Here is a 24,814-nt window from a genome sequence, read left to right on the forward strand (position 1 = left end):
TACTCAACAGAGTAATCATTACAAACCAGGGCTGTGCTAAGCACTGTGGGTCCACAAATAAGTAGAACCCAGGCTCTGCCTTCAAGGCACCCACAATCCAGAAAGACATGGAGATGGACTTACACAAACAGATGATAAGACAATAAGCAAACAAGTGTCAAGAAGTAAACGTGAATGGGCCACAATGGTGGCGTTATTTTGAACAGATTAATGAATTAGATCAATAGCTAACATTTATTGAATGTTTACCATGTCCCAGACCTCTTATTAACATCTAATCCTCAGAAGAACCCCGTAAAACTAGCTATTACTATTATCCACATTTTTCTGAGGTGGAAAATGAGGTAAGTTAATCAATTTGTCCAAAGTTACCAATAAGAGGCCTCACCGGGATTTGAACCCAAGGAGCCCGACTTCAAAGTCGGCCCTCTTGATCACTACATGTACAGCCTTCTTGAAACCAGTTATCACTTCTTGAAACCAGTTTATAGTCTATGAAAAGATTTCACTGTTCTTATCCAGCTAAAACCCACATTCCCTGGGAAAATGGGGAAGGGACTACAGCCCCCAAGCAGTGGGCGTGCTTGGGCCTCCTGCAAAGCCATGCTTAGAATGAGGCTTTGAGCCCTTCCCACATCCTTGTTAGTGCACAGTTCACTGGTGACAGAGAACACCACGCCAGTGATCTTTTTACTTCTGGAGTCTATGAATTAAAAACAAAAAAAATCCCTAATCCAATGGGAGCGACTTTGCCTATGGCCCTAGTTTGAGCTTCAAGAGGCTACAGACTGGAAGAACACAGCAGCAAAGGGAGTTACAATTGTTCAGGAGTTCATGAGAAGGCCTGTGGGTTTTCCAGGTCACTTACTTATCCTTCCCACGGCCTTATCCTTCAGTCACTTCAGACCTCATTCCTAGAGAAGGGGGCAGCGGCCGACAAGAAGGAAAGGAACTTAAGACCAAACTCTACAACATGCCAAGAACCAGGTAAAAAGCTTCGATGTGATGGAGCCAATTTGGGCCCCGAGAAGGGAAAGGAACAGGTTTGAGAGTTAAGTGTGGACCTAGCAAGATCCTTCCTTTTTACCAAGTGTCACTGTCTGTTAACTGTTCAGGTGACGTATTTTCCATCATCACCTGGCACCAGCAATGATTTTCTAGAATGCATGGACAGGCCGCAGAGAAGGGAGTCAGGGAAGGAGCCTCGTCCAGCTGGTCTCCTGCCCTCTTCGCCTCCACCCCATCCAAACATCTCCCAGCACAAACATCCTGATTGGGTTGCCGTGTGGGAGCGTGGGAAACGGCTCACTTTCTCAAGCCACCAGAAGTTGGCAGTTACCAGTTGCCAGTGGGAAGTGATCACATGGAAGCCACATACAGACAACTTGGTTTTAAAAAGCTGTTTTCCAGTGAAATTTAAATCAGGCCAACAATTTTGAAAATGTTCCCGGTGCCTTACATTATTGAGAATCTGGGCACAGGAATTTCTATTTTCACAAGGAATGCTTTAGGAATTGAGTTTTTAGACAAGAAGCATGATGCCGTGCCTGCAAATGCTTTGGACAAAGACCAGATAACCCTCATTAGTATTAGTAGGAAAATTATTTTTCAGGCAGTTTTATGGCACATTCAACTCACTTGTCTATGATAATGAAGAAAGATGTCATATACAGAACACCCGGAAGTTTCATTTGATTCCTAAACTTCTTAGTAAACGTTTTCAGTTTTGTTTTTGTTTTTCTCCAAATGTAACAATTAATGGCCAACTTGATGAACGATATTCCTTTACATTTGGGTGCCAAGCTTATTTCACAAATCTGTCCAGCTCATGATACTCCTACTGGCCTAGTTCCTTTTCTCCGTCTTGTTCAAGTCGAGCAATTCAATAGAAGGGCAGGCGCACAAAGGGAAGGGTCTAAAAGGTGCTTAGGAGGCCAGGAGGACAGACCTGGGTACCACTGAGACAGGCTAGGACCTGGGACCCTCTACCGGGGGGCTTGCACTTGGACCTGGACAGACGTCTCCTCCAGCAAGAGAATACAAAGGCACTATAGGGGACTAAAAATAACTGTGTGCATGCGCAGTTGGGACAAATTATGAACAATACGATACAAAAAGGCCACAAACCAATCGCCACTTCTGAGGCCCCTGGAGCAAAGCAGGGTATTGCACATGCCCCCTGCACACAGCACCACCAAGGGGGTGGGTAGGCCACCTAAGCCACCCCTCAGGACCGACCCACCAATCCGCTCCCACCCTCACCCCATTTAAGGGACCAGCTCACTGCGTCCCCCTAGGAGAACAAGCAAGGGCGCCTGTTTCTTGTTTTTACCCCTCAAGCTGCAGCACAAGTCCCACTAAAGCCTTGCCTGAGTTTCTTGTCTGGTTTCTTATCAATTTCTATTGATTAAAGAATCCAAGGACCGGGCTTCCCTGGTGGCGCAGTGGTTGGGAGTCCACCTGCCGATGCAGGGGACAAGGGTTCGTGCCCCGGTCCGGGAAGATCCCACATGCCGCGGAGGGGCTGGGCCCGTGAGCCATGGTCGCTGAGCCTGCGCGTCCGGAGGCTGTGCTCCGCAACGGGAGAGGCCACAGCAGTGAGAGGCCCGCGTACCGCAAAAAAAAAAAAAAAAGAATCGAAGGACCCAGGTCGGTAACACCATCTCCAAAGGGACTAGTCTGGGCACCACAGAGAAAATCACACAGCCGCCTGTCCAGCTGCCCAGGGCTGTCGCCATAACAGCTCTTCACCCAGTTGCTTAAGCCAGGAAACCTGGCACGCGGCCTTGATTCCTTGCTCCTTCTCATCCCATGTCCTGTGTGTCCGGCCTCCAAAGTATACGGCACTTTCTCCATCCCTGCGACCACCAACATCCCTCTTCCCCACCTCCTGCACCCATATAACGGGCTCTTTCTCACCTCTTCCAGGGCTCAGCTGAAGTAATTAACACCTTCTAAGGGAGCCTCCTCCATCCATCCAGTGTAGGCTCCCCTGGCTGGCCCCTCCTCCTCCCTTCCCTCACGCCTGGCCCCCATTTATATCTCCGACTCCTATTTGTGTCCTTCCGGGCACAGACCACAGATTGTAGAGATCTCACTGACTCGTCTGCCAGCTCTGGACGCTCTCCCCACCGCCACAGTACATCCCTTGCGGTGCAGGACCAGGTCCGTCTTGGTCTGTGCCATAGCTACAGAGCTTATATCCTGCCTGGCACACTGAGCTCCCTCCCTTCCCGACTACCTCCAGGAAGTGCACAGGGGAGGTCCATAGGGATAAAGCCTCCCACCAAGACTGTGTTTTTGTTTTTGCGGTACGCGGACCTCTCACTGTTGTGGCCTCTCCCGTTGCGGAGCATAGGCTCCGGACGCGCAGGCTCAGCGGCCATGGCTCACGGGCCCAGCCGCTCCGAGGCATGTGGGATCTTCCCGGACCGGGGCACGAACCCGTGTCCCCTGCATCGGCAGGCGGACTCTCAACCACTGCGCCACCAGGGAAGCCCCCAAGGCTGTTTGAGAAATACTGCCTGGTGAGCTTCGAGAAGGGCCACAGCATTATGTGTCCGCGGTTCTCCCGCTGGAGTGCGACACTATTTACTAAAACACTTTGCATAAATGTGAACCGATAACTCAAGTCTGAGCAAGTCTCTAGATGTAACTACCACTTTACAGGAAATACGGGGGACAGAAGCACACTTAGAGGATAGCATAGGGATGTGACCAGCAACATCCAGAATATGGGACATCCTGAAGGACAAACACCCAGTTTCTTTAATAAATGCATGGAAAAAAGGTGAGGGGAACCTGTAGATTTCAGAAGTCGTGAGGTACCTATCGACTAGATGTGATGTGTGGTCTTCACCTGGATCCTGATTTAAACCAGTCAACTGAAAGGCCAAATAAAATATTTTATGAACCTATGTGATATTGGATGACATTAAGGAAATACTGTTAACTTTTTAGGTGTGATCATGATTCTGCAGGGTTTTTTTGTTTCTGTTTTTATTTTTGTCTGCGTTGGGTCTTTGTTGCTGCGCACGGGCTTTCTCTAGCTGCCGCGAGCGGGGTCTCCTCTTCGCTGCGGTGCGCGGGCTTCTCATTGCGGTAGCTTCTCTTGTTGCGGAGCACCAGGCTCTAGGCACGCGGGCTTCAGTAGTTGTGGCACGTGGGCTCAGTAGTTGTGGCACAGGGGCTTCGTTGCTCCGTGGCATGTGGGATCTTCCCGGACCAGGGCTCGAACCCATATCCCCTGCATTGGTAGGCGTATTCTTAACCACTGCACCACCAGGGAAGTCCCCGTTTTGTTTTTAAAAAGTCACTTTTTTAGAGATACATTCTGAAATATTTACAATGAAATAAAATGTTTAGGATTTGTTTAAAACCAATTCAGTTTAGGTAAGAGGGGAGAATATTAAGAATAGGTGGGGATATAGGTGAAACTAGACACACCATAAATGGATACATGTTGAAGCTGAGTGATTCATGAGACTGCATCATAATATTCTATTTGTGCATATGTTTAAAATTTTCAAAATGAACTTTAAAAAATAGATAATGAAGTGATGAATCTAAAGTTTAAAGTTTCTAAAGAAAGGCAGTTAACTTTTATAGCTAAGCCCACATGAATGCTCTCTGCGAGGAGGAGGGCCCATGTTCATTGTCTGAATTTCTCCTTCCCCAGACTTCCCCAGGTCCACCCCTTCCCTCACAACCCCTGCCTCTCCTCTACCAGAGATTTTCAGGAATGTTAGTTGCACTGGGCGAGCTAGATTGTGTTAATGAGTAGAAGGTGCTGGTGAAAGCAGGTTTAGTAATTAACAGGAACCAAAAGTTGCAGACGCTTGAGGCACCAGGTGCAGGGCCCGGAGTCCAGAAAGAAACAATTATTAAACATAAGTATTATACAGCAGTCACCAGTATTATTTTCTGTTCACCACTTGTGCCAGCTGAAAAATTACGTGGATTATAGGACCAGGTTTTAGTTTTGATATGAATGTTGGTGAGGAAAAGTCTAGAATAGAAATAGATGCGCTGGAGCTTTTTTTTTTTTAATTGCTTACACTTCTCCAAACTCACCATGGTGTTTCACCTACTTAACACTGCGTGCTTTTGCATTTATGGTCCCCTCGGCCTTGAAGACCCTCACTCAGCTCCTGTCTGTGGCAAAGTCCCATTTCTCCCTGTGAAGCCCTCCTGCCCTCCCCAGGCAGGGTTTAGCACCAGCTCCTTTACATCTGCACCTCTCTCTATCTTTGGGCCATTTACAGGCCCAAAATGGAGTCGCTTATGCTAAGCCCCACATCACCAAACTGAGGCTTAATTATAGTTTCCAGTCTATATGGAATCTTAAACCAGTCGATCAGAAACCACCTGATCAGCACTAGTGAGGTCATCTGCTGGGTAGACCCCTGCCCTCCCCTAAAGAAAAGTAACTTTGCAATACTAGGACCTGCTTTTTTTGGCCAGATAACTTCCCTGTTCCCACTCCCTCCTGCCTATAAAAGTCTTTCATTTTGCATAGCTCCTCGGAGCTCCTTTCTATCTGCTAGATTGGATGCTGCCCGATTCAAATCGATTTTTGCTCAAATAAATGCTTAAAAATTTTAATATGCCCCAGTTTATCTTTTAACAGTTCGCAATTAGCACCTTGGAGTCCTGACTTAGGAGCCCTGAGTCCCAGTGGCACCAGCACATTCCTTGCTGTGAATTATGTAATAGGGAAGAACAAATCTAACTCTATATTGGATCTGTTTCTTTCATTTTAACCTTGAAGCAATTATACTCCAATAAAGATCTATTATTAAAAAACAAAACAAAACAAAAAAGAATGTTGCCTGTAGCCTGAAATATACAGGACAGCCCATTCTCAAGGCTTTGAACTTTAAAGGTATAACACTTCTCCATTCATATAGAGATAAAAAGTTGCAGAACAGAGAATAACATTTGTCCTGTTGGACGTTTATAGGAACATTGTCACCAGACCTACATGGACAGCTGCAAGAACAAAGGATTCTGGCACCAAGAAGTGGGCACCAACCAACCACACCCCCTTGCCTTTTGGTATAAAAGAAGCCCGAACCCTAACTCAGGGAAGATGGTTCTTTGGGACGCTAGTCCCCCATCTTCTCAGTCGGCTGGCTTTCCAAATAAAGTCACTATTCCTTGTCCCAACACCTCTCTCGATTTATTGGCCTATCATTCAGCGAGCAGTATGAGCTTGGACTTGGTAACTATAACATGGCAAAACTCTTGTGAATTTTTTTTTTTTTTTTTTGGCCACACTGCACGGCTTGCAGGGTCTTAGTTTCCCAACCAGAGAGCGAACCCACGCCCCCTGCAATGGAAGCCCAGAGTCCTAACCACTGCACGGCCAGGGAAGTCCCAAAACTCCTATGAATTGAATGCATTCCTGAGAAAGTCTGTCTGTATTATTGAGGGCTAAAGTAATAATGATGACGATGATGACGATGTTATATTATTGTCTTAAGGTAACTCTAACCAAAAATTGCCTCGCTGAGGTTTTTGGTAGCGTAATAATACATTGCTTCTTTATTGAAAAACAGCTACCTCCAGCACACTGACCAACGTAAATACCGCCCTGAATCTTGCTGACAGTTCACACTGGGAAAAAGATGCTCCTTCAGCAAAGTTAATGCTCAGCTCAGCGTGTTACTAGCGCAACTTAACAGCCCTGTACAGAACACACCTATTCACTCACCCCAAGGAACACACCAAACAACAGGCTCTTCAACCAGCTGCACCATCAATTACATCACAAAACGCCCCTGGGTGAAAATGCAAGCCTCACAGGGCTAACAGTTGGAGCCACTCACTAACAATTGTTTCAACTCAGCTGACAGTAAGAAGAGGCGACAGAGCACTAACTCATGATGAGGAAGTGGCCCCCACTTAAAAAAAAAGCACTTCCAATCTCCTGTGCATCTTTAAAGTGACTCACAGGCAAATGAAGCCCTGGAGAAAGTCTAAATGCAGATACTCCATACATTAAAATTATGTGTTAGATTCCTTACATTCAAGCAAACGCTGAGGAAGTGAAACAAAACAACAGCCATCTTTTTTGACTTCAATGAGCCTGGTAGCAGGCCCCAGGGCAGAATGCTTTTCCCCTGCAACCCTGAGGGGAAAGCCTTCTTTAAAACAGATGTGGTTAAGAATACTTGAGGTAGGCACAAATAAGAAACAAATGGGCTCCTTTTAGAAATGCAAAGAGCAGTACTGGGAAGACAATGAAATTGCTTGCAGTTGCAAAAGCAAACTCCATGGGTGGGAAGAAGCAGGAACCTAAGGTAAAATAATTTAGGCCAAAGAAGGAAAGGGAGGCAAACACTTACTGCTAGGTTTGAGGCCCTTTACTAAAGCTGTTTGCATTTTTTTTTAATTTAATACAACCACCCCTCTTTTCACGTGTATGAAACAGACAAGGAAATGACAAGAGACTTAATTTAGCTTCATGTCACACAGCCAGCAAGTGATGGGACCAAGATTTGAACCCACATCTGGTCGAGTCCATTACCGGTGCTCTTTCTGTTATATTCAGCCACCTAGTTTAGAGAAATAGGGAGCAAAAGTCCTGTAAGTTGCAAAGCTTCATGGGATGGCTCCACAGATAGAGACTGGGCAGCTAGAAAAACCTAGAAAATGAAAAGGGCCTAAGAAAAGAAAAACTTGAGAAAGAAGTCCCTGAAATAGCCTGAACTAATGATACAATCAAGATGGAGGTTAACTGATTCCAGCCTAGAGCCCAGAGGGGACCTGGGGCCTGCCCACCTTGAGTGGTACTTGACAGATTACAAAGCATTTTTACTCCAGTTATTGTAGTGAACCTAGTAAAGCATGCATTAATATCATCTTCATTTGAGAAAAAAATGAGTTTCCGTTTATAAGACTTGCCTAAGATCATACACCAGAAATGCGAGAACGAAACTCTTGAGTCTAAATTGCAAATATTTTCTATTAACTCCACAGAACCAGAGAAATGACTCTGGCTTGAATTAGAAATAGAAGCAAAAGGATTAGCAGATAAAAACAAGGGGCAACCTGGTAGTAATAGTTAAAAGATGAGTCAGTGTTTTAAACTTAACCCAGTTAATGTCTAATGAGAGACTCAGGATAAGTTACCCATCTCTTCTGCAGGAAATTTCTACCTGAGATTATCTGCCAACATTTAAAAATGGTTGGGAGTGGGCTTCCCTGGTGGCGCAGTGGTTGAGAGTTCGCCTGCCGATGCAGGGGACATGGGTTCGTGCCCCGGTCCGGGAAGATCCCACATGCCGTGGAGCGCTGCGCCCGTGAGCCATGGCCGCTGGGCCTGCGCATCCGGAGCCTGTGCTCCGCAACGGGAGAGGCCACAACAGTGAGAGGCCCACGTACCGCAAAAAAAAAAAAAAAAAAAAAGAAGAGGTAGAAGTGTCCTTCAGCATTCCAGAACAGGAGGTGATCAGGAAAGGCAAGAGAAGGGCCTTGTCCAAACCCTCAGTCTCTGGGGAGAAGTGTGCCCCTCCTTAACACCTTGGATAGAGATATCAGAAGTTCACCTGTGCTGACTAGGGCACCAGGACTCCCTGAATTTGGATTATACCAATCCCTTAATTTCAACACCAGCCCCTTAATTGGAACATCAGAAATTATAGGGAAAGAATTAAGCACTTATCTGCCTTTCCAGAACAAACCATGTCAGTGTAACCCAAAAGCCCCAGTTGATGAGGGAAAGCTCTTCTTTACAGGAGTATGCCAGCTAATAAATGTAGAAAGAATGCTAGAAACCAACAAGTAAACAACAAGACAAAATAAGACACAATTTGGCAACCGTTAATTTAATAATTGATTCAGGCAAAGATCGTCAATGGTTGCTATAGACATTAAGTGAAAGGTTGGTGGGCAAGGGGACAGCTGCATAAGGCCAAACAAAGTATCACCCCATAGCTTGCTCTCTGCTTACAAGGGGGAAAATGTAACACGACAGACATGATCTAGCTGTCATCACCTTAACACGAGCAGATAGCAGAGCAACAACCAGACATCACTTGCCTCCTGATACTATACACTATGACATATATGGCTTCATTCATGAAGTATTCTTGTTCAATAATGTTTAACCTACTCAACAATAAAAATACAGATAACCCAATTCAAAAATAAGCAAAGGATGTGAACATACATTTCTCCAAAGAAGATATGCAAATAGCCAATAAGCATGAAAAGATGCTCGACATCACTATCATCAGGGAAATGCAAATCAAAACCACAATGAGATACCCCTTCACACCCACCAGGATGGCTAAAATCAAAGTCAGATAGTAACAAGTGTTGATGATGACGTGGAGAAATTGAAACCCTCATACATTGCTGGTGGGAATGTAAAATGGTGCAGTCCCTTTGAAAAACGATTTGATAGTTCCTCAAAATGTTAAACATAGAGTTACCGTATGACCTAGCAATTCCACTCCTAGGTATATACCCAAGAGACCTGAAAGCTGATGTCCACACGAAAACTGGGACACGGACATTCATAGCAGCATTATTCATAATAGCCAGAAAGGAGAAACAACCTGAATATCCATGAACTCATGGAAGGAAAAATAAAACCATGGAATATTATTCAATCATAGAAGGACTAGGAACTGCTAAGTACTGCAAAGTGGAGGAGGCTTGAAAATGTTATGCTCAGTGAAAGAAGCCAGTCACAAAAGGTCACATGTTGTATGATTCTATTTACGTGAAACGTCCAGAGCAGACAAGTCCATAGAGACAGACAGTAGATTAGTGGTTTCCAGGGACCAGGGCAGTGGGGAGGTGGGGGAGATGGGGAATGACTGCTGAAGGATACTGGGTTTGTTTGGGGGGTGAGCAAAATATTCTGGAGTTAGACAGTGGTGATGGTTGCACAAGTCCCTGGGTATACAAAAAACACTGAACTGTACACTTTAAAGGGGTGAATTTTAGGGTAGGTAAATTATATCTCATAACACTGTTATTTAGAAAATCAAGGAGGTGTAGAAAACAAAGGGGAATGTGTACATACATATGTTTGTACATTTGAGACTCTCTCTGCAAAGAGATAAAAAATTCATGAATAGTGATTGTCTCTGGGGAGAGAACGATGGGCCTGGAGGCCAGGGTAGGAAGGAAACTTCCCTTAACACTGTTTTTACAAGTTTTGTTAACAATTTGCATTGTCTTACTATTCCCCAAATTAATTTAAAAATAAAATTCTACGTGTTTTCTAAAGAAAACAATGTTTAACCTGAATATTTTCAAAATTACCAGTTTTCAGAAAATACAGAGATGGAATAACAGGCTAGAATACATTACAAAGAAACAGTCAAATGCAGAAGGTGGGACATTCTACAGGACATTAAGCTGTGACTCTTAAATAATGTGAGAAATAAAAAGGGGGAGCGTATTGGTCAAAATTAAAAGAGACTAGCGACTTCCCTGGTGGTGCAGTGGATAAGACTCCGTGCTCCCAATGCAGGGGGCCTGGGTTCGATCCCTGGTCGGGAAACTAGATCCCACATGCATGGCGCAACTAAGAGTTGGCGTGCTGCAACTAAGGAGCCCACGTGCTACAACTAAGGAGCCGACGAGCCGCAACTAAGGAGGCCCAGTGCAACCAAATAAATAAATAAAATAAAAAATTAAAAGAGACTAAAGAGCCAAATGTAATGCTTGTCATCCTTTGGGCCCCAGTCTGAATGAGTCTAGCTATAAAGGACAGCTTTGGGGATATTGGAGAGATTTGATATGTACTGGGCATAAACTGATAACAGGAAATTATTATTGATTTTGTTTAGTTTGATAATAGTATGCTGGTTAGGTAGGGAAATGCTGTTACTGTCTTAGGAATGCATAGTAAAATATTTAGTGATGAAATGTCATGATGACTGTAATTTACTGTTACTTTGGATACATGAGTAAAGAGAAATTAAACAAATAGGGAAAATGCTAACAACAGTTACCTTTATGTAATGTGTCTATGGGTGTTCATGATACTAATTTCTCCCCTTTTGTGTGTGTGTGTGAAAACATTTCTAATTAAAACTTAAAGGGACTTCCCTGGTTGTCCAGTGGTTAGGACTCCGCACTTCCACTGCAGGGGGCACGGGTGCGATCCCTGGTTGAGGAATTAAGATCCCACATGCAGCACGGCCAAAAAAAAAAAATATTTAAGAAAACAATTTACCTGAGGACAAAGCACTTAAGAAACCTGCTCCTTAAGGGATAAGAACCAACTTTTTTCACAAGCAATGCAATGGGGAGTGATGTGATGCAGTGTGAGTTCCGTGAGAGCAGGGATCATGTGTGATATCACTCATTGTGTGATGTAGCCTCACACACCTGGCCCCAAAGTCTGTACATTACAGTGCTGATGAGAAACTGTCAAATGAATAAATGAATGAAGGAGGGGAAGAAGTCGGTATCCAAGGTGGCATAGTATAAAGACCGCAGAACTAGGGGTGGGAAGATCTGAGTTCAAGGTCTACCTCGACCCGAGCTGAGTGTATTTTGACAAGGCCCTTAGCTGCATGTGTCAGTGTTCTCTCTAATAGGGGGCTCATCCTATCACCTGCCTGAGTGACCTCACAGGGCTGCTGCGTGTCTCAGATGAGATAACACATGAGCAAGCCTCATTGCACTCACCTGCAAATAGCTCTAGAACCCACAACCCATGTCCACACACCACCGTCACCCTCCCCTGGACCCTGGCAACAGGTCTCTAGCTGTGGAATTCACTCTTCCTCCTCCACACCTCCCCTAAAAGTCCTTTACCCACAGGCAGCATCATTTTTTAAAACCTTTTTATAATTAGTCTACTTTTTTTCTTTTTTTTTTTTGCGGTACGCAGGCCTCTCACTGCTGTGGCCTCTCCCATTGCAGAGCACAGGCTCCGGACATGCAGGCTCAGCGGCCATGGCTCACGGGCCCAGCCGCTCCGCGGCATGTGGGATCTTCCCAGACCTGGGCATGAACCCGTGTCCCCTGCATCGGCAGGCGGACTCTCAACCACTGCGCCACCAGGGAAGCCCTAATTAGACTACTTTTAAGGGAGAATTTTCAAACACACACAGAACAATCACCAAAATTATCCACACACTCTAGTTCTTGCTTTATCTATTCCTTCCACACATGTGCATATTTATTTTTTTCTTTTTTGAAGTATTTTAAATGAAATCCCAGGCATCAAATTATTTCACCTGTCCATATTTCCATATGTATCTCTCCTAGAAAAGCAGTTTGTCTCCAAGATGTGTTTTACGGCCACTTTGTTTCCATGTTTCCATCAGGATCCAACAAAATCCTTACCTTACATTTGGTTAGCTTGTCTCTTAAGCCTCTTTTAATCTATGCAGTTCTCCCTCCTTTTTCTCCCATGCCATTTATTTGTTGAGGAAATGGAAATCTTTTACAAATAAATCATGTGGGGGGGGATAAATCAGGAGTTTGGGATTGACATATACACACTACTGTATTTAGAATAGATAACCCACAAGGACCTATTGTATAGCTCAGGGAACTCTACTCAATATTCTGTAATAACCTAAAATGGGAAAAGAATTTGAAAAAGAATAGATACATGTATATATATAACTGAATCACTTTGCTGTACACCTGAAATGAACGCAACATTGTAAATCAACTATATTACAGTATAAAATAAAAATTTTAAAAAAAATCATGTGACTCATATAGCTTGAATCTCTAATGGCATCCCACTGCTTCACAGAATAAAGTAATGAATACCTAGCGTTCATTCATACTTTCATTCATTCAACAGATCATAACAGAGCACCCACTATGTGCCCCGGACCCTACTCCTGGTGTGTACCTGGGAGACAGCGGTGAATAAGGCAGGTCAGACGCTGCCCTCAAAGGGTTCAGACTCTAACAGGAAAGATGAGCAACACACAAGTAAACAAATAAACTAGTTTTAGGTGGCTATACATGCTAGATGAAATCAAGACAGAATGCAACAAAACAACACGCACGGGCGTCTGCATGTGAGCAGAGACCTGTGTGACGGGACGGTGCAGAGGGGAGAGGAGTGTCTACACCTGGGTGGGACAAGCTGGCTGTGGCCGAGGAATAGAAAGTGGCTAGTGAGGCTGGAGCCCAGCACGTGAGGACAGCCAGGGTAATAAGGGATGACGATGGAGAGCCAGCGTGACTGTACCGTCACCACACGTGGTGAGAAGCTGGATGTCATTAAGTGCAAAGGGAAACACCTGGAGGGCTCTGAGCTGCAGTGTCCGGGTCTGACTTAGCTCCCCCAGTTCTTGCACCACCGCCCTCACTCACACTGGCTTTCATTCGGTCCTGAAGACATGCCAAGCTCCTCCCCTCTACAAGCTCCTGGCCTCACACTCAGTAACAAGGCACCATTCTGCCCCTTCCCCTTTTCACATGGCTAACCCCCTACCCATGCTTTAGTTCCAGGTGGAGAAGGTCTAGCTCAGTTTCACCACAATATATGATCTTCTTCCTCATTGCACTTATCACAGTGTCGTTACTAGTTTAATGTCTGTCTTCCTCACTAGACTGTAAAGAGCAGAAACAACACTGCTTTGGTTTCTATCTCCAAAGCCTAGCACTGGTCCTGGCATGTTAGGCAACAAATTAAATATTTGTTGAATGACTAGATGATGTACCTCAACATTGCACTGCATTATATGAGAAATAACAGCCAGTGTCCTGTACATAGTAAGGGTATATATTCAACACCTGGTCACTTGATCAGAGAATACCAAAGATCCACCACAAAACGAACCTTAGAGATAATCTTATCAAACCTCTTTGTTTTATAATAAGAGAGGTCTGGAATAATAAGAGGGTGAGATATGAAGTGACTGGACCTCAATTATAAGTTGGTTAATCAACCTGATTCATCAATTTCACTTTAGCCCCCATTAGAAATTAATACTCTATCAAGTATTCTGTGACTCAGCCAGGGCCACTGTTAGACCAGAGGGCGCCTCTGGGCAAATTAGAAGCAAGTACCCCTTCCTCTGAATGGCCCCAGGCCCATGCTGAGGTTCAGGGCTTGGTGAGTGGCCTGAGGGCTGGACTTTAGCTGGTTTGTCCCCTCAGTCAGAGCCTTGTGCTGCAAACCACCTGCATAACCATGGGTGGTGGCCCCGGACTTAACGATAAACTTCCTATGTGCCAGTAAGTGTGGCAGGTCCACGAGTGATGTCAAGAGGAATACGACACAATCTCAGGGAGCCAGGCCAGCCTGCAGCTCAAGACTAGGACGGGGCTGCATGTACCCTCCCATCAAACCTGCGCCTCCTCAAAAAAGTCACGGGACCATGTCGAATATGGAGAAACACCTATTTAACTTGTAGTTTGCTGTCAGAGAACTTAACAACAATGCCAAGAAATATGAGAGAGAAGAAAAGGCTGGAAAGGCCAAGATTAAAAAGGCCGTTTAGAAGAGCAATCCAGAAGTGGCAAGAACACACATTGAAAATGCAATCCACCAGAGGAAACAAGCAATTAATTTCTGGAGTGTGAGCGCTGGGGCTCCTGCTGTGGCAGCAGGAGTTCAGACTACGGGCAAGGTGACAAAGTTCACGGCCGTTGGTTGGCTCTGCGGATGCTACATGGAGGGGTATGAACCTCCATGAAAAGATGTTTGTCCTGATGGACACGTGTAAACACCAACTGGAAATGCTGAAGGTTCAAACGCAACAAAGGGAAGACACGATGAGTCACTCCACAACCCTAACAATATACCACAAAACCAAGTGGATATGTTGCTTCAAGAAATGGCAGATGAAACTGGCCTTGATGTCAAATGCAACTACCACGGGGTCAGTAGGTTCTATAGGCACAAGTGTTGCTTCAATGGAACAGGATGAACTCTAAGAGACTTGCTTGTCTGCATGATCAAGAAAGAGTAAGTTACAGGGCTTCCCTGGTGGCGCAGTGGTTGAGAGTCCGCCTGCCGATGGAGGGGACACGGGTTCGTGCCGCAGTCCGGGAAGATACCACATGCAGCAGATCGGCTGGGCCCGTGAGCCATGGCGGCTGAGCCTGCGCATCCGGAGCCTGTGCTCCGCAACGGGAGAGGCCACAGCAGTGAGAGGCCCGCGTACCGCAAAAAAAAAAAAAAAAAAATCTAGCACGAGGGACTTCCCTGGCGGTCTAGTGGTTAAGACTTCGCCTTCCAATGTAGGGGGTGCAGGTTCGATCCCTGGTCAGGGAAATAAGATCCCACATGCCGCGCAGTGCGACCTTAATAAATAAATAATTTTTTAAAAAAGAATTCCTTGGTAAGGTTGGTGGAATAAAGCAACATTTTCTTTCTTTCTTTCTTTCTTTTTTTTTGCCGCGCCTTCCCGATCAAGGATTGAACCCATACCCCCTGCAATGGAAATGTTGAGCCTTAACCACTGGACCACCAGGGAAGTCCCTGAAGCAAGTTTTGAAGAAAGTCAGTGGCCTGTATTGGCAGAGAAGGTAGGGTAAAAACAGGAAGAACGTTAGAAGATCTTAAGAGCTAAATTTACCTTACTTAAGGAAAGATTCCTATATGTAAGTGGTATAATGAAAATCAGCTTGTAGAAGATGTATGTGGTGTGTGTGTGTGTGAGAGAGAGAGAGAGACAGACAGACAGTCATGAGGAAGGGAGATGAGGAGATGCATCAGGAGAGCAGTATACAATCTTTTTGCTTCCAAGGATATCCTTTTATTATTTTTTCGTAGCCATAAAGAATTTTATTTCCCAAACTGAACTTATTAAACAATAACTAATTCATTTCTCCATGTTTATGAATCAAGACATGAATAACATCATATGTAATCAAATCATGTACTAGATTTAAACACTGGCCCACTCCCCTCTCGTTACTCAGGATGGGGTCCAAAGAATGACTGGTTTCATCACTGGGACTGTGCTGATTTACAAATAAAGAGATTACTCCACGTGGAGAATCAGATCTTATCATGCAATGGCCCACAGGATCAAGTTAGGAAACCAAGATGGCCCCTCGCTCCACCATGGAATATTCCCCAGCAATACCCTCTGCTTTGGAACAGCTCTCAAATTAAGGCAGAGGCATACGATGTCTAGATACCATCAAATCAGCAGCTCTTGAACATTTTGGTCTCAGGACCCCTTTATATTCTTAAAAATTATTAAAGAACCCCCAGAATCTCATGTTTATATAGGTTATATTGATCAATACTTATCATACCAGAAATTAAAATTGAGAAAAATTTAAATATTTATAATACTTAAATAATAATGAACTCATTACATGTTAACATAATTTTAAAGAAAATAAAACCCAAAAGTACCTAGGGAGAGAAGTGTCGTTGTTGTACATTTGTGCAAATCAATTTGATGTCTGGCTTAATGGAAGATAGCTGGATTCTCCTACCTTCTACATTCAATCTGTTGTGATAAATATCACAACACATGTAGATATCACATATCCTGTAGCCTCTAGTGAGCTCCACTATATACACATGAGACCATGGGAGTATAAAAAGCAAACAACGTTTTCGTATTACCAGGAAAAGAGTTTTGACCTTGTGAATTTCTTGAAAAAGTCTCCAGGACGCCCAGGAGTCCCCAGACCGCACTGTTAAAACTGATGAGTTGGGTCATCACTAATCGTACCCTTTCCAAGGGCTCCAAACCCAGCTCTCAGCTTGTTCCCTGCTTTCCTACTTCCCCTCATAAACCAGTGTCAAGGCTTCCATTCACCTTCCAACCTAACTGCTCTTTTGAAGGTCTACAAGCTCCAGGGCATCTCCATGTTCTGGTCCCCTTGTTGGTCTCTAACACCACCGAGTCAAACCTGGACTAATGCCTTTTCACTCAAGTCAGCTCTGCCAACCATCTCATCATTCGCGCACGCCTCAAGATCAAGAGCCTCTCCCTCCCTGCCTTCTCCTCCGCGTTCCATGTGTGACTGGTCAGAAACCTTGCTGATGCATCTTAGATCAACTCAGGTTCACCGGCTCCTCTCCTTGCCCCATTCCTGTACGCTCTAATTCCTGCATATCTGATAAATCAGTAACTTATGGGACTGGTTTTCCTGCTCCCAAACTCTTCTTGTCCATTTGTTCATGCTGTCTTGCAAACCACTGCCAGACTTATCTTACTAAAGATGGGCATGCCTTGTGACCAGCTACAGACAGTATAACCCAGCAACCACTAACCTTCCAGGAGCCGTCTTTCATGACCCTCCATGTAATGTATTGCATCGTTTGGCTCCACATCTTCAGCTCTCCCTGTATCCATGCCTGTTACCACCACAGCGCAGGGGGGTGGGGGGCGGCGGGATGACCTGCCTCACCCATTGACCCTGGGCTCAGCCATGAGACTTGCTTTAGTCCCTGAGATGTTAGGAGGCATGACCCAAGGGAAGGCTTGGAAAAGCACTATGCATTTCCACTTACTCTTTTATGCTTCTGACATCTCCATGAAAAAGGACATGCTTAAGCTGGCCCTCTGAGGCAGCACCATCCAATAGAATTTTTAGTGGTGATGGATACATTCAACAGCAGCCTTGTCCAATCTAGTGGCCACTAGCCACTAGTGAGGGTGTTGAACATTTGAAATGTGGCTAGTGTGACTCAAAAGCTGAAATTTTAATATTATTTCATTTTAATTAATTTAAAATAGCTATACATGGCTAATGACCATATTAGGCAAAACAGCTGTGGAGGTTGAGACACCTCCCTCCCCCACCACCTCCCAGAGCAGAACCAGATCATCCCAGTTGCTCCTGCTGAAGCCACCTTAAATCAGCCCACCACCTGCGGATTCCAGATACATGAGCAACAAGTGCTTATAGTTATATGCCACTGACGTTTTTGTGGCTGTTTGTTACACAGCAAGAGCTAACTGATACATTTATCCCCTGACCCCACTGCCTATTCCAGACTGAACCCTCCTATGCCCACAAAAACACTCTGCTCCAGTGGGGTCATATTCCTCACTTTCCCAGCATATGGCAAGCTTGTTCCCATCCTCATGCATTTACCCCTGCAGTACCTCCCACCATGAATGGCCTCTCCATTTCCCCCTCCGCCTACTGAAAATGGACCTGTCTTTCAAGTCTTAAATGTAACCTCCTCTGTAAAATCTTTCCTCACTACTCTAACTCACAGCACTCCCTTGGGTCCATCACATGTTTTAGGTCTGATGCTTGAAAGCATTATGAGTCAGACACAGATTTGGGCTGAAATCCTAGTTTGGGTTTTTTTTGGTTTTTTGGGGGGGGTTTTTGCAGTACGCGGGCCTCTCACTGTCGCGGCCTCTCCCGTTGCGGAGCACAGGCTCCGGACGCGCAGGCTCAGCGGCCATGGCTCACGGGCTGAGCCGCTCCGTGGCATGTGGGATCTTCCCGGACCGGGGCACGAACCCGTGTCCCCTGCATCGGCAGGAGGACTCTCAACCACTGCGCCACCAGGGAAGCCCTAGTTTGAGTATTTTTAACTGATGCGATGGCCTTGGGTAATTACTAATTATTATTATTTCTTCATCTGAAAAAAAGGGGGCACGTTGTTTTGAGGATTAAATAATATAAAACTAGCAAGTTCCTGACACATGTAGATATACTCATCCAATAATCACTTTCCTTCTCAGCAGGTTTCCTTTGATTTTCTTAATCTAATGCCCAGAACAGTACAGACCATCTAGTTCATGCTCACACTTCCTGTCAATTCACCCTTTCACTCAGGGCCATGTGAGGGTTTCCATCAGCTCAAAACAGCATCTACAAAACTACAAATAGTGGTGGGTGCTGTGATGTGGCACCAGATCCTCATTCAGCTCCTGGGAATGCAGTCCTCAGCCCTCCTCTTCGATAACTGCCTCCGTGGAAAAAACTGCCTCACACGAGGGTCACACCTGGGTCCAGGGCAGCCCTTATGGAATCACTGATCACTGTAAGGACATGGAGGTCCATCCCTCTCAGGAGACTTGAGAGAGCTCTGAAAGGCCATCCCACCCCCAGAGCTCCCAGGGGACTGGCTGGATGCCCTTGCTGGCCTGCACTGCAGCTCCACTACTCTGCTCAATCTTTCTTCACTGCCCTCCCTTCTACAATTGTGGATCTGCGAAGCTCACCCTAATGAAATAACCTACCTGCTAATCTCCATCTCAGAGTCCTTCCTGGGAACCCAACCTGAAGCACAGAAATAAGATGCAAAGAGAGCTCTGGGAGTCTTTCTCACTGAAATGCAGATTAAAAACCCAAATTGGCTCAGAAGGTGTGGACTGACAGGAATCACTTTTTAGCAATCGATTTTCTAGGTCTTTAGAACGTAATATGGTTAGTCTGATGCCACAAGTAAAGAAGGGCGGAGGGCCCTAATTTAACATAGGGGTTCATGAATAGAATTCAGTGGGTCTGTTAACCTAGAGAGAAAAAGAAATTTCATTTTAATTTTCAGTAACCCGTAACTGGTATTTAGCATTTCCTTCCATTATAAATGTAGGCAACAAAACACAGTAGTATTAGCACTTAATGACCTTGCCACTAACAGAAGTCACAGATATTCTCCTATCACTTTATAGTCACAGTAGGTGTCTCTGAATATTGTTTTCAGTCCCCATGACCTTGAAAGTTCCGGCATTAGCTGATCGTACACTGGATCCACTGCTACACCTTGCTATTTAATACGGTTTAGAAGGAAAAAACCGCATATATTACTTAATACAATTTTTAAAAAATATTTTAACTCATTTTTCAACAGAATTGATCTCCTTGGCAATCCTGTGGATTTCATCTTACGCATTTAAAAATCTAAGACAGGGTTTTACAGGCTACACCAGACTGTGCAAGGAGGTCAGGGAAGTCAACCAACAAGGGGACACCCTCTGTCGGTGGAGACTTCGAGGACTCATTCTTTTTGGGCAAAGCCGACAAGCTCCACGTGGGTGCTGTCCCGGGCGAGATCTGCCCCGGCCAGAAGACGAGCACAGCCATTTCACCGGCAGGACAAGCTCCAGCCGCTGATGGCGTTGTTCCCTCCACTTCTGGAATGCACACAGCTTTATATGAAATCCACATGGTGCGCGGCGGCGGCAGGCGGCGGCACGAAAGGACTTTACCAAGTTGACAGCGTCCCCGAGCCCGGCCAGTTCAGAGAAGGATCCAGAGAGCGAAAAGTCCCTGTCCCGCTCCCCATCTGGCCGCCCTCCCCCCGCCCCCCATGGTGACAGTGCTCAGCTACAGGAAATTGGATCACCGGGGCGCCCTTTCCCAGCCCTTAACTCTGGACTGAGAGCAGAATCATTGCCAAGGCATATCCGGAGTCCACACACACAAATGCAGGGGCTGTCGGCTACATTCCCGGGTCGGAGAGCCAGGTTTGGCGGTCTTTTCCTGCCCCGGCACCTACGGCAGTCGCAGGGCCCGCGCGCCGGCTGCAACCCAGCTCTGGCCTTTGCCCCACGCCCGCGCCTGGTCCCAACCGCACCGGGTCCTGTCCCCAAAAGGCAGGGGACAATGGCGAGACGCGGACCGACTTCTCGGAGGTGATGCGGTCCACAGCCGCCGGGGTGGAAACGCCGCCCGGGTCCCGGGGTCCGGGGTCGCGGGGTCGCGGTGTCCCGGAGTCGGGCAGGGCGCGTGCAGGGCGGCGCAGACGGGACGAGCTCCCCAGACCCGAGTGCACCTCGGACGACAGTGACCAGGCGGCGGCAAGGTGTCGGCGGGCCGGGCGGAGGCGGGAGCCCCCTTGGGCTTGGAGACCGAGCGCCGCACCCCGCGCCCCGGCGGCCTGCGGGTCTGGGTCCCCGCCCACGACGCTCACGTCCGTCCGGCTCCGCGGGCGCCCCCGGCCCGCCCGGGCCTTCCTTCCGACGCCGCGTCAGCCCCCCGCGCCCTCCCAGACAACTGCCCCCATCTCCCGCCCGGGTTCGCACTCACGTAGACCGAGTTGAGGTCGGATTTGTCGAAGAAGCGGAGCGCAATGCTCAGCTCCAGGGCTGGGGAGACGCGGTCGTCCCCGGCCTCCAGCTCCAGGTCCCCCTGCCCGGGGCCGAAGGGAAAGAGCTCCTGGCGGCTCAGGCAAACCCCGGGCCCCGCCAGCAGCAGCTGCAGTAGCAGCGCCCGCGTCCACGCAGCTCCGCTCCGGCGGACCGCGGCCAACATGTTCCCGGACTGCCGTCCCGCAAACCGAGGGGCTCTGCGGCCGGAGGCTGAGGAAGGCGGAGATGTAACCGGACGCCCCTCGGCAGCCCCTCAGCGTATCCCGCCTCCCGAGGTTCCCACCCCGGGAAACAGGGGAGGGAACCGAGGGAAGATGGGGAGGGCCCCGCCCCGTCCACAGGGCGCGCCGCGGAGGCTGCCCAATGGCCGCGAGGGGGAGGGCGAGGGGCGACACCTAATCCCCCAGCCGTTCTGCCCGGGTAGCCCTCCTTCCCCGAGGGGTGATGGGCGCTGGTGGCCGCTATTCCCGAAACCAGCCCAGTTCCCACCGAACGGCCCCTCCGGGAGTAAGAGCAGAGGGCCGGGCTCTGCACCATTATCCTCGGCCCAGGGCAAAGTCGTGGAGATCGGGCGACGCGGAAATGCCCTGGATTCGGGGACACAGTCCACCCCAACGCTGCTTGGTGGCGTCCGGAGGTCGGACATGGTCAGATTGGTAGGAAGAGGGAGGAGTAGGTGCTGAGGATCAGCAAGAAGGGATCGGGCCAGGAGCATGGCCATTTACTCATCCCTCCATTCTTTCAGCTTTATTGAGTGTGGGAGCCTATGCTTGGTAATGGGAACTTCGGCCAGAAGTCGGGTCCAACCCCCAAAGTCATGAGTGTATAACAGTGTTAGCCGGGGTGGAGCCCCCAAGTGATAAAGGACATCGGGAATGGAATAGCTGGTCAAGGATAGCATCTTTGGGGATATGGAAATCAAACCAGGTCTTCCGGAAGGCATAGAATTTCACCAGGGGGCTGCAGGAGGAACTTTCTAGAAGCTGGAGGGCTGAGCTGTGGGTGGATTCAAGGTGCCATCCCCCGTGGAGAATTCGGGAAAGGAATTCCCGAATTCCAGTTCGAAGTAAGTTTAATACTAAACCTAGGAATTTGAACTCGCTCTAACCCTCACAGGAGAACTATTGAGAGTTCTTGACAAAGGGAGATAAGCGACATAAGTGGTATCCGAAATAATCCGTTGGTCATTAATTTGGCACTGGGTTGAAAGAAGAGACACAGAGGTCATCAGAGGATCGCTGAAAGAAAAAAAAAAATAGGGATGAGGAAAGAAAAGTGGAAACCGAGAAGAAATGAATCTAAAAGGCATTACAGTGAAAGAAGGAATAAGACCTGATTATAAATTTGATATGGGGGATAGGGGGAGAGGAGAAGAGTTTAAATTGGGTGGAAGGTTTTGAGCCTGGAGGATTGCAAAACATGTGTTGCCTTTTGAAATCAGGGAATGCGAGCTGGGAAGTTGGGAGTTGGGTATGTGTTTGATGTCAGACCTGTTAACCTGGAGGGGTCAACAGGGTATCCCCCATTGCCTGTTGCCCACTAAAATTAAGGACCTGGGACCCAGTTTGGGAGAATTCTCCCAATAAACAGCAAGTTCTGTATAATGTTTAAGGAGCATGAGTCCAGTAGAAAATATGAAGAAAAAGCCAACGAAATACACCATCGTTTTGCAATCACAATACCCCTAGGAGACAGAAACCATCGCCACTTTACAGAAGAGAGACAGGGACCCAGAGAGGTTTAAATCACTTTGCTAAGGTCACACAGCTGCAAGCCTGCCCGGGACCCAGGGTGGTCTGGTTCCCTCTTCACCACTACACCAAGTAGAGTCATTATTGCTACGTTTGTTTCTCTTGATGTTAAAGAGCACCTAACGCTGCCTGCCTGCAGTCTGCTGCCAGATCCAGCGGCTTTTCTTTCAGTTCCCTCCCAGAATTGCAGCGCCCGGAGCCTGAAGCCTCCGTCCTGCCCCAGAAGGACTTCCTGCTCTACCCCATGCCATCCGTAGCCTCAGCTGCTGCACCGCCCGTCTCTGGGCTTCTGGGCCCCAGCTCTGCCCCTTCCAACGGAGAGAGCTCCATACAGAGGCTCTTCTTTCTTCCTCTGTGCTCACCTGCACAGGCCCCAGTTTTCCCAGTGTGTGCTCAGCCAGCCCCATCCGGCCCGTCCCTCAGACTCACCCCCTTCCAAACCCCCATCCCACCTTCTGTCTCACATCAGAGCTGGCTCTGAAGCCGCTGCCTGTCCCTGGAATGCTCTCACCCCCTCTCCCGAATTCTCTGCCTTTTTAGTACTCAGACAGCTTCTGAAACTCCAATTGGTCGGTGGAATTTTCCTTGGCTAATACAGAGCAAGAGCTGTTCTCCACTCAGCAGGTAGCTTGGAGTCCAGTCTGGCTGAGGCCTGGGCTCTGCCATTTACTAGCCCTATGAACTTGGGCAGGTTTCTATATCCTCCTCATTTGCATGGGATGTTCATTCCCACAAACAAAGAATCGTTATGGAAGTGAAATAAGATGATCCATGAAATGCTCCTAGCACAGAATCGGAGCATAAAGGAAGTACTCAGTTAATATTAAGCCATCATTATTATCTAAATGTATGTTTTTCATGACTCTTATTATTTCCACAATTAATAAGAATCCGCTTTGTGTCAGATACTGTAGTAGGAATTCGAAATACGAAGACCATTAACTCATAATCCCTTTTGTAAGCAGCTCATAGTCTATTGGGAAAGACAGACACAACATTAACACAGTGGGATGTTTAACAGAGACACAGAGAACAACAGCGGATGCTCCTTGTTGAATGCCTGCTTCTGCTAGATGCTTTATGGAGCATTGAATTTAATACTAATAACAATTGCACAAGCTAGTAGCTTTATAGTAGATGTAGGGAAAATGAGATCTGCAAGAGTTAATGCGCCCAGTTTCACATAGTGGAAGAGCCAGGATTTGAACCCCAGTGTATCTGAAACCAAAGTTGATACTCTTTCTACCACACCCTCCTGCCTTTCTGTAGAAGGAGAGCTTTCTCCCTCAATTTCCATCCACAAAACATATTTGCTCCCTTGTTTATACACAATGTTCACGCTCTGTTTATGTATGCTTCTGTTCCCTAATTTCATTAGTATAGTCTTGCTTAAGTTAGTTTGGTATATACTGTAAGCTATCTGTCATTTCCTATTTATAGTCCTGCACTCACCACACGTTGCCTGGTGCTCAGGGGACGTGACATCTATGCTGTGCCTCCCGTTAGGATAATGTGGGCCAGGTGCCAGCCACTCCTTTATAATTTATAGTTTCAACATTTAGTGTGTAATCATAATCTTCATCATAGAATATTTAATTTCATATTTTGCTCTGGTCATTTTCTAAGTGTATTTAATACCTAGATGTTTTTCTCTAGTTGTTTTATGCGGGGTTTTTTTTCCCCAGATATAAGCTCTTTGGGGCGAGGATCAGTTATTCTGTTTCTTTTCCAAAGTTCACAGAGCCTAGCACGATGCTGCATGCACGTTAATAAAAGTCAACAGTTTGAGAATTCAATAGTATTTTTAAGAATCATTTGAGGGACTTCCCTGGCGGTCCAGTGGTTAAGACTTCGCCTTCCAATGCAGGGGGTGCGGGTTAGATCCCTGGTTGGGAAACTAAGATGCCACAGGGCAACTAAGTCTGCGTGCCACAACTACTGAGCCCGCGCATCTCAACTAGAGAGCCCGCGTGCAGCAAACTACAGAGCCCACACGCTCTGGAGCTCATGCGCCACAACCAGGAAAGAGAAAACCCGCACGCCACAACTAGAAAGAAGCCAACACACAGCAACGAAGATCCCAAAGTGCCA

The 24,814-nt window shown here is 46.8% G+C and overlaps 1 protein-coding gene and 1 pseudogene across 2 annotated transcripts in view; one reads left to right on the forward strand and one right to left on the reverse strand.

Annotated features, from left to right (window-relative positions):
• The window catches only part of NID1 (nidogen 1), a 93,003-nt gene extending 71,769 nt beyond the window's left edge, over positions 1–21,234 (reverse strand). For both annotated transcript variants that reach the window (XM_029244926.1, XM_029244925.1), the window contains exon 1: positions 20,911–21,234. In XM_029244926.1, coding sequence (XP_029100759.1) covers positions 20,911–21,135 — 225 coding nt within the window. In that variant the 5' untranslated portion in view covers positions 21,136–21,234. The remainder of the gene's footprint in view (positions 1–20,910) is intronic.
• Positions 14,325–15,079, forward strand: LOC114908630 (annotated as a pseudogene).
• Positions 21,235–24,814: the final 3,580 nt, after the last annotated feature.

The sequence above is a fragment of the Monodon monoceros genome, unplaced genomic scaffold (assembly GCF_005190385.1).
Source record: "Monodon monoceros isolate NGI ecotype Baffin Bay Population unplaced genomic scaffold, NGI_Narwhal_1 Super_Scaffold_4, whole genome shotgun sequence".
In the NCBI taxonomy this organism is placed as follows: Eukaryota; Metazoa; Chordata; class Mammalia; order Artiodactyla; family Monodontidae; genus Monodon; species Monodon monoceros.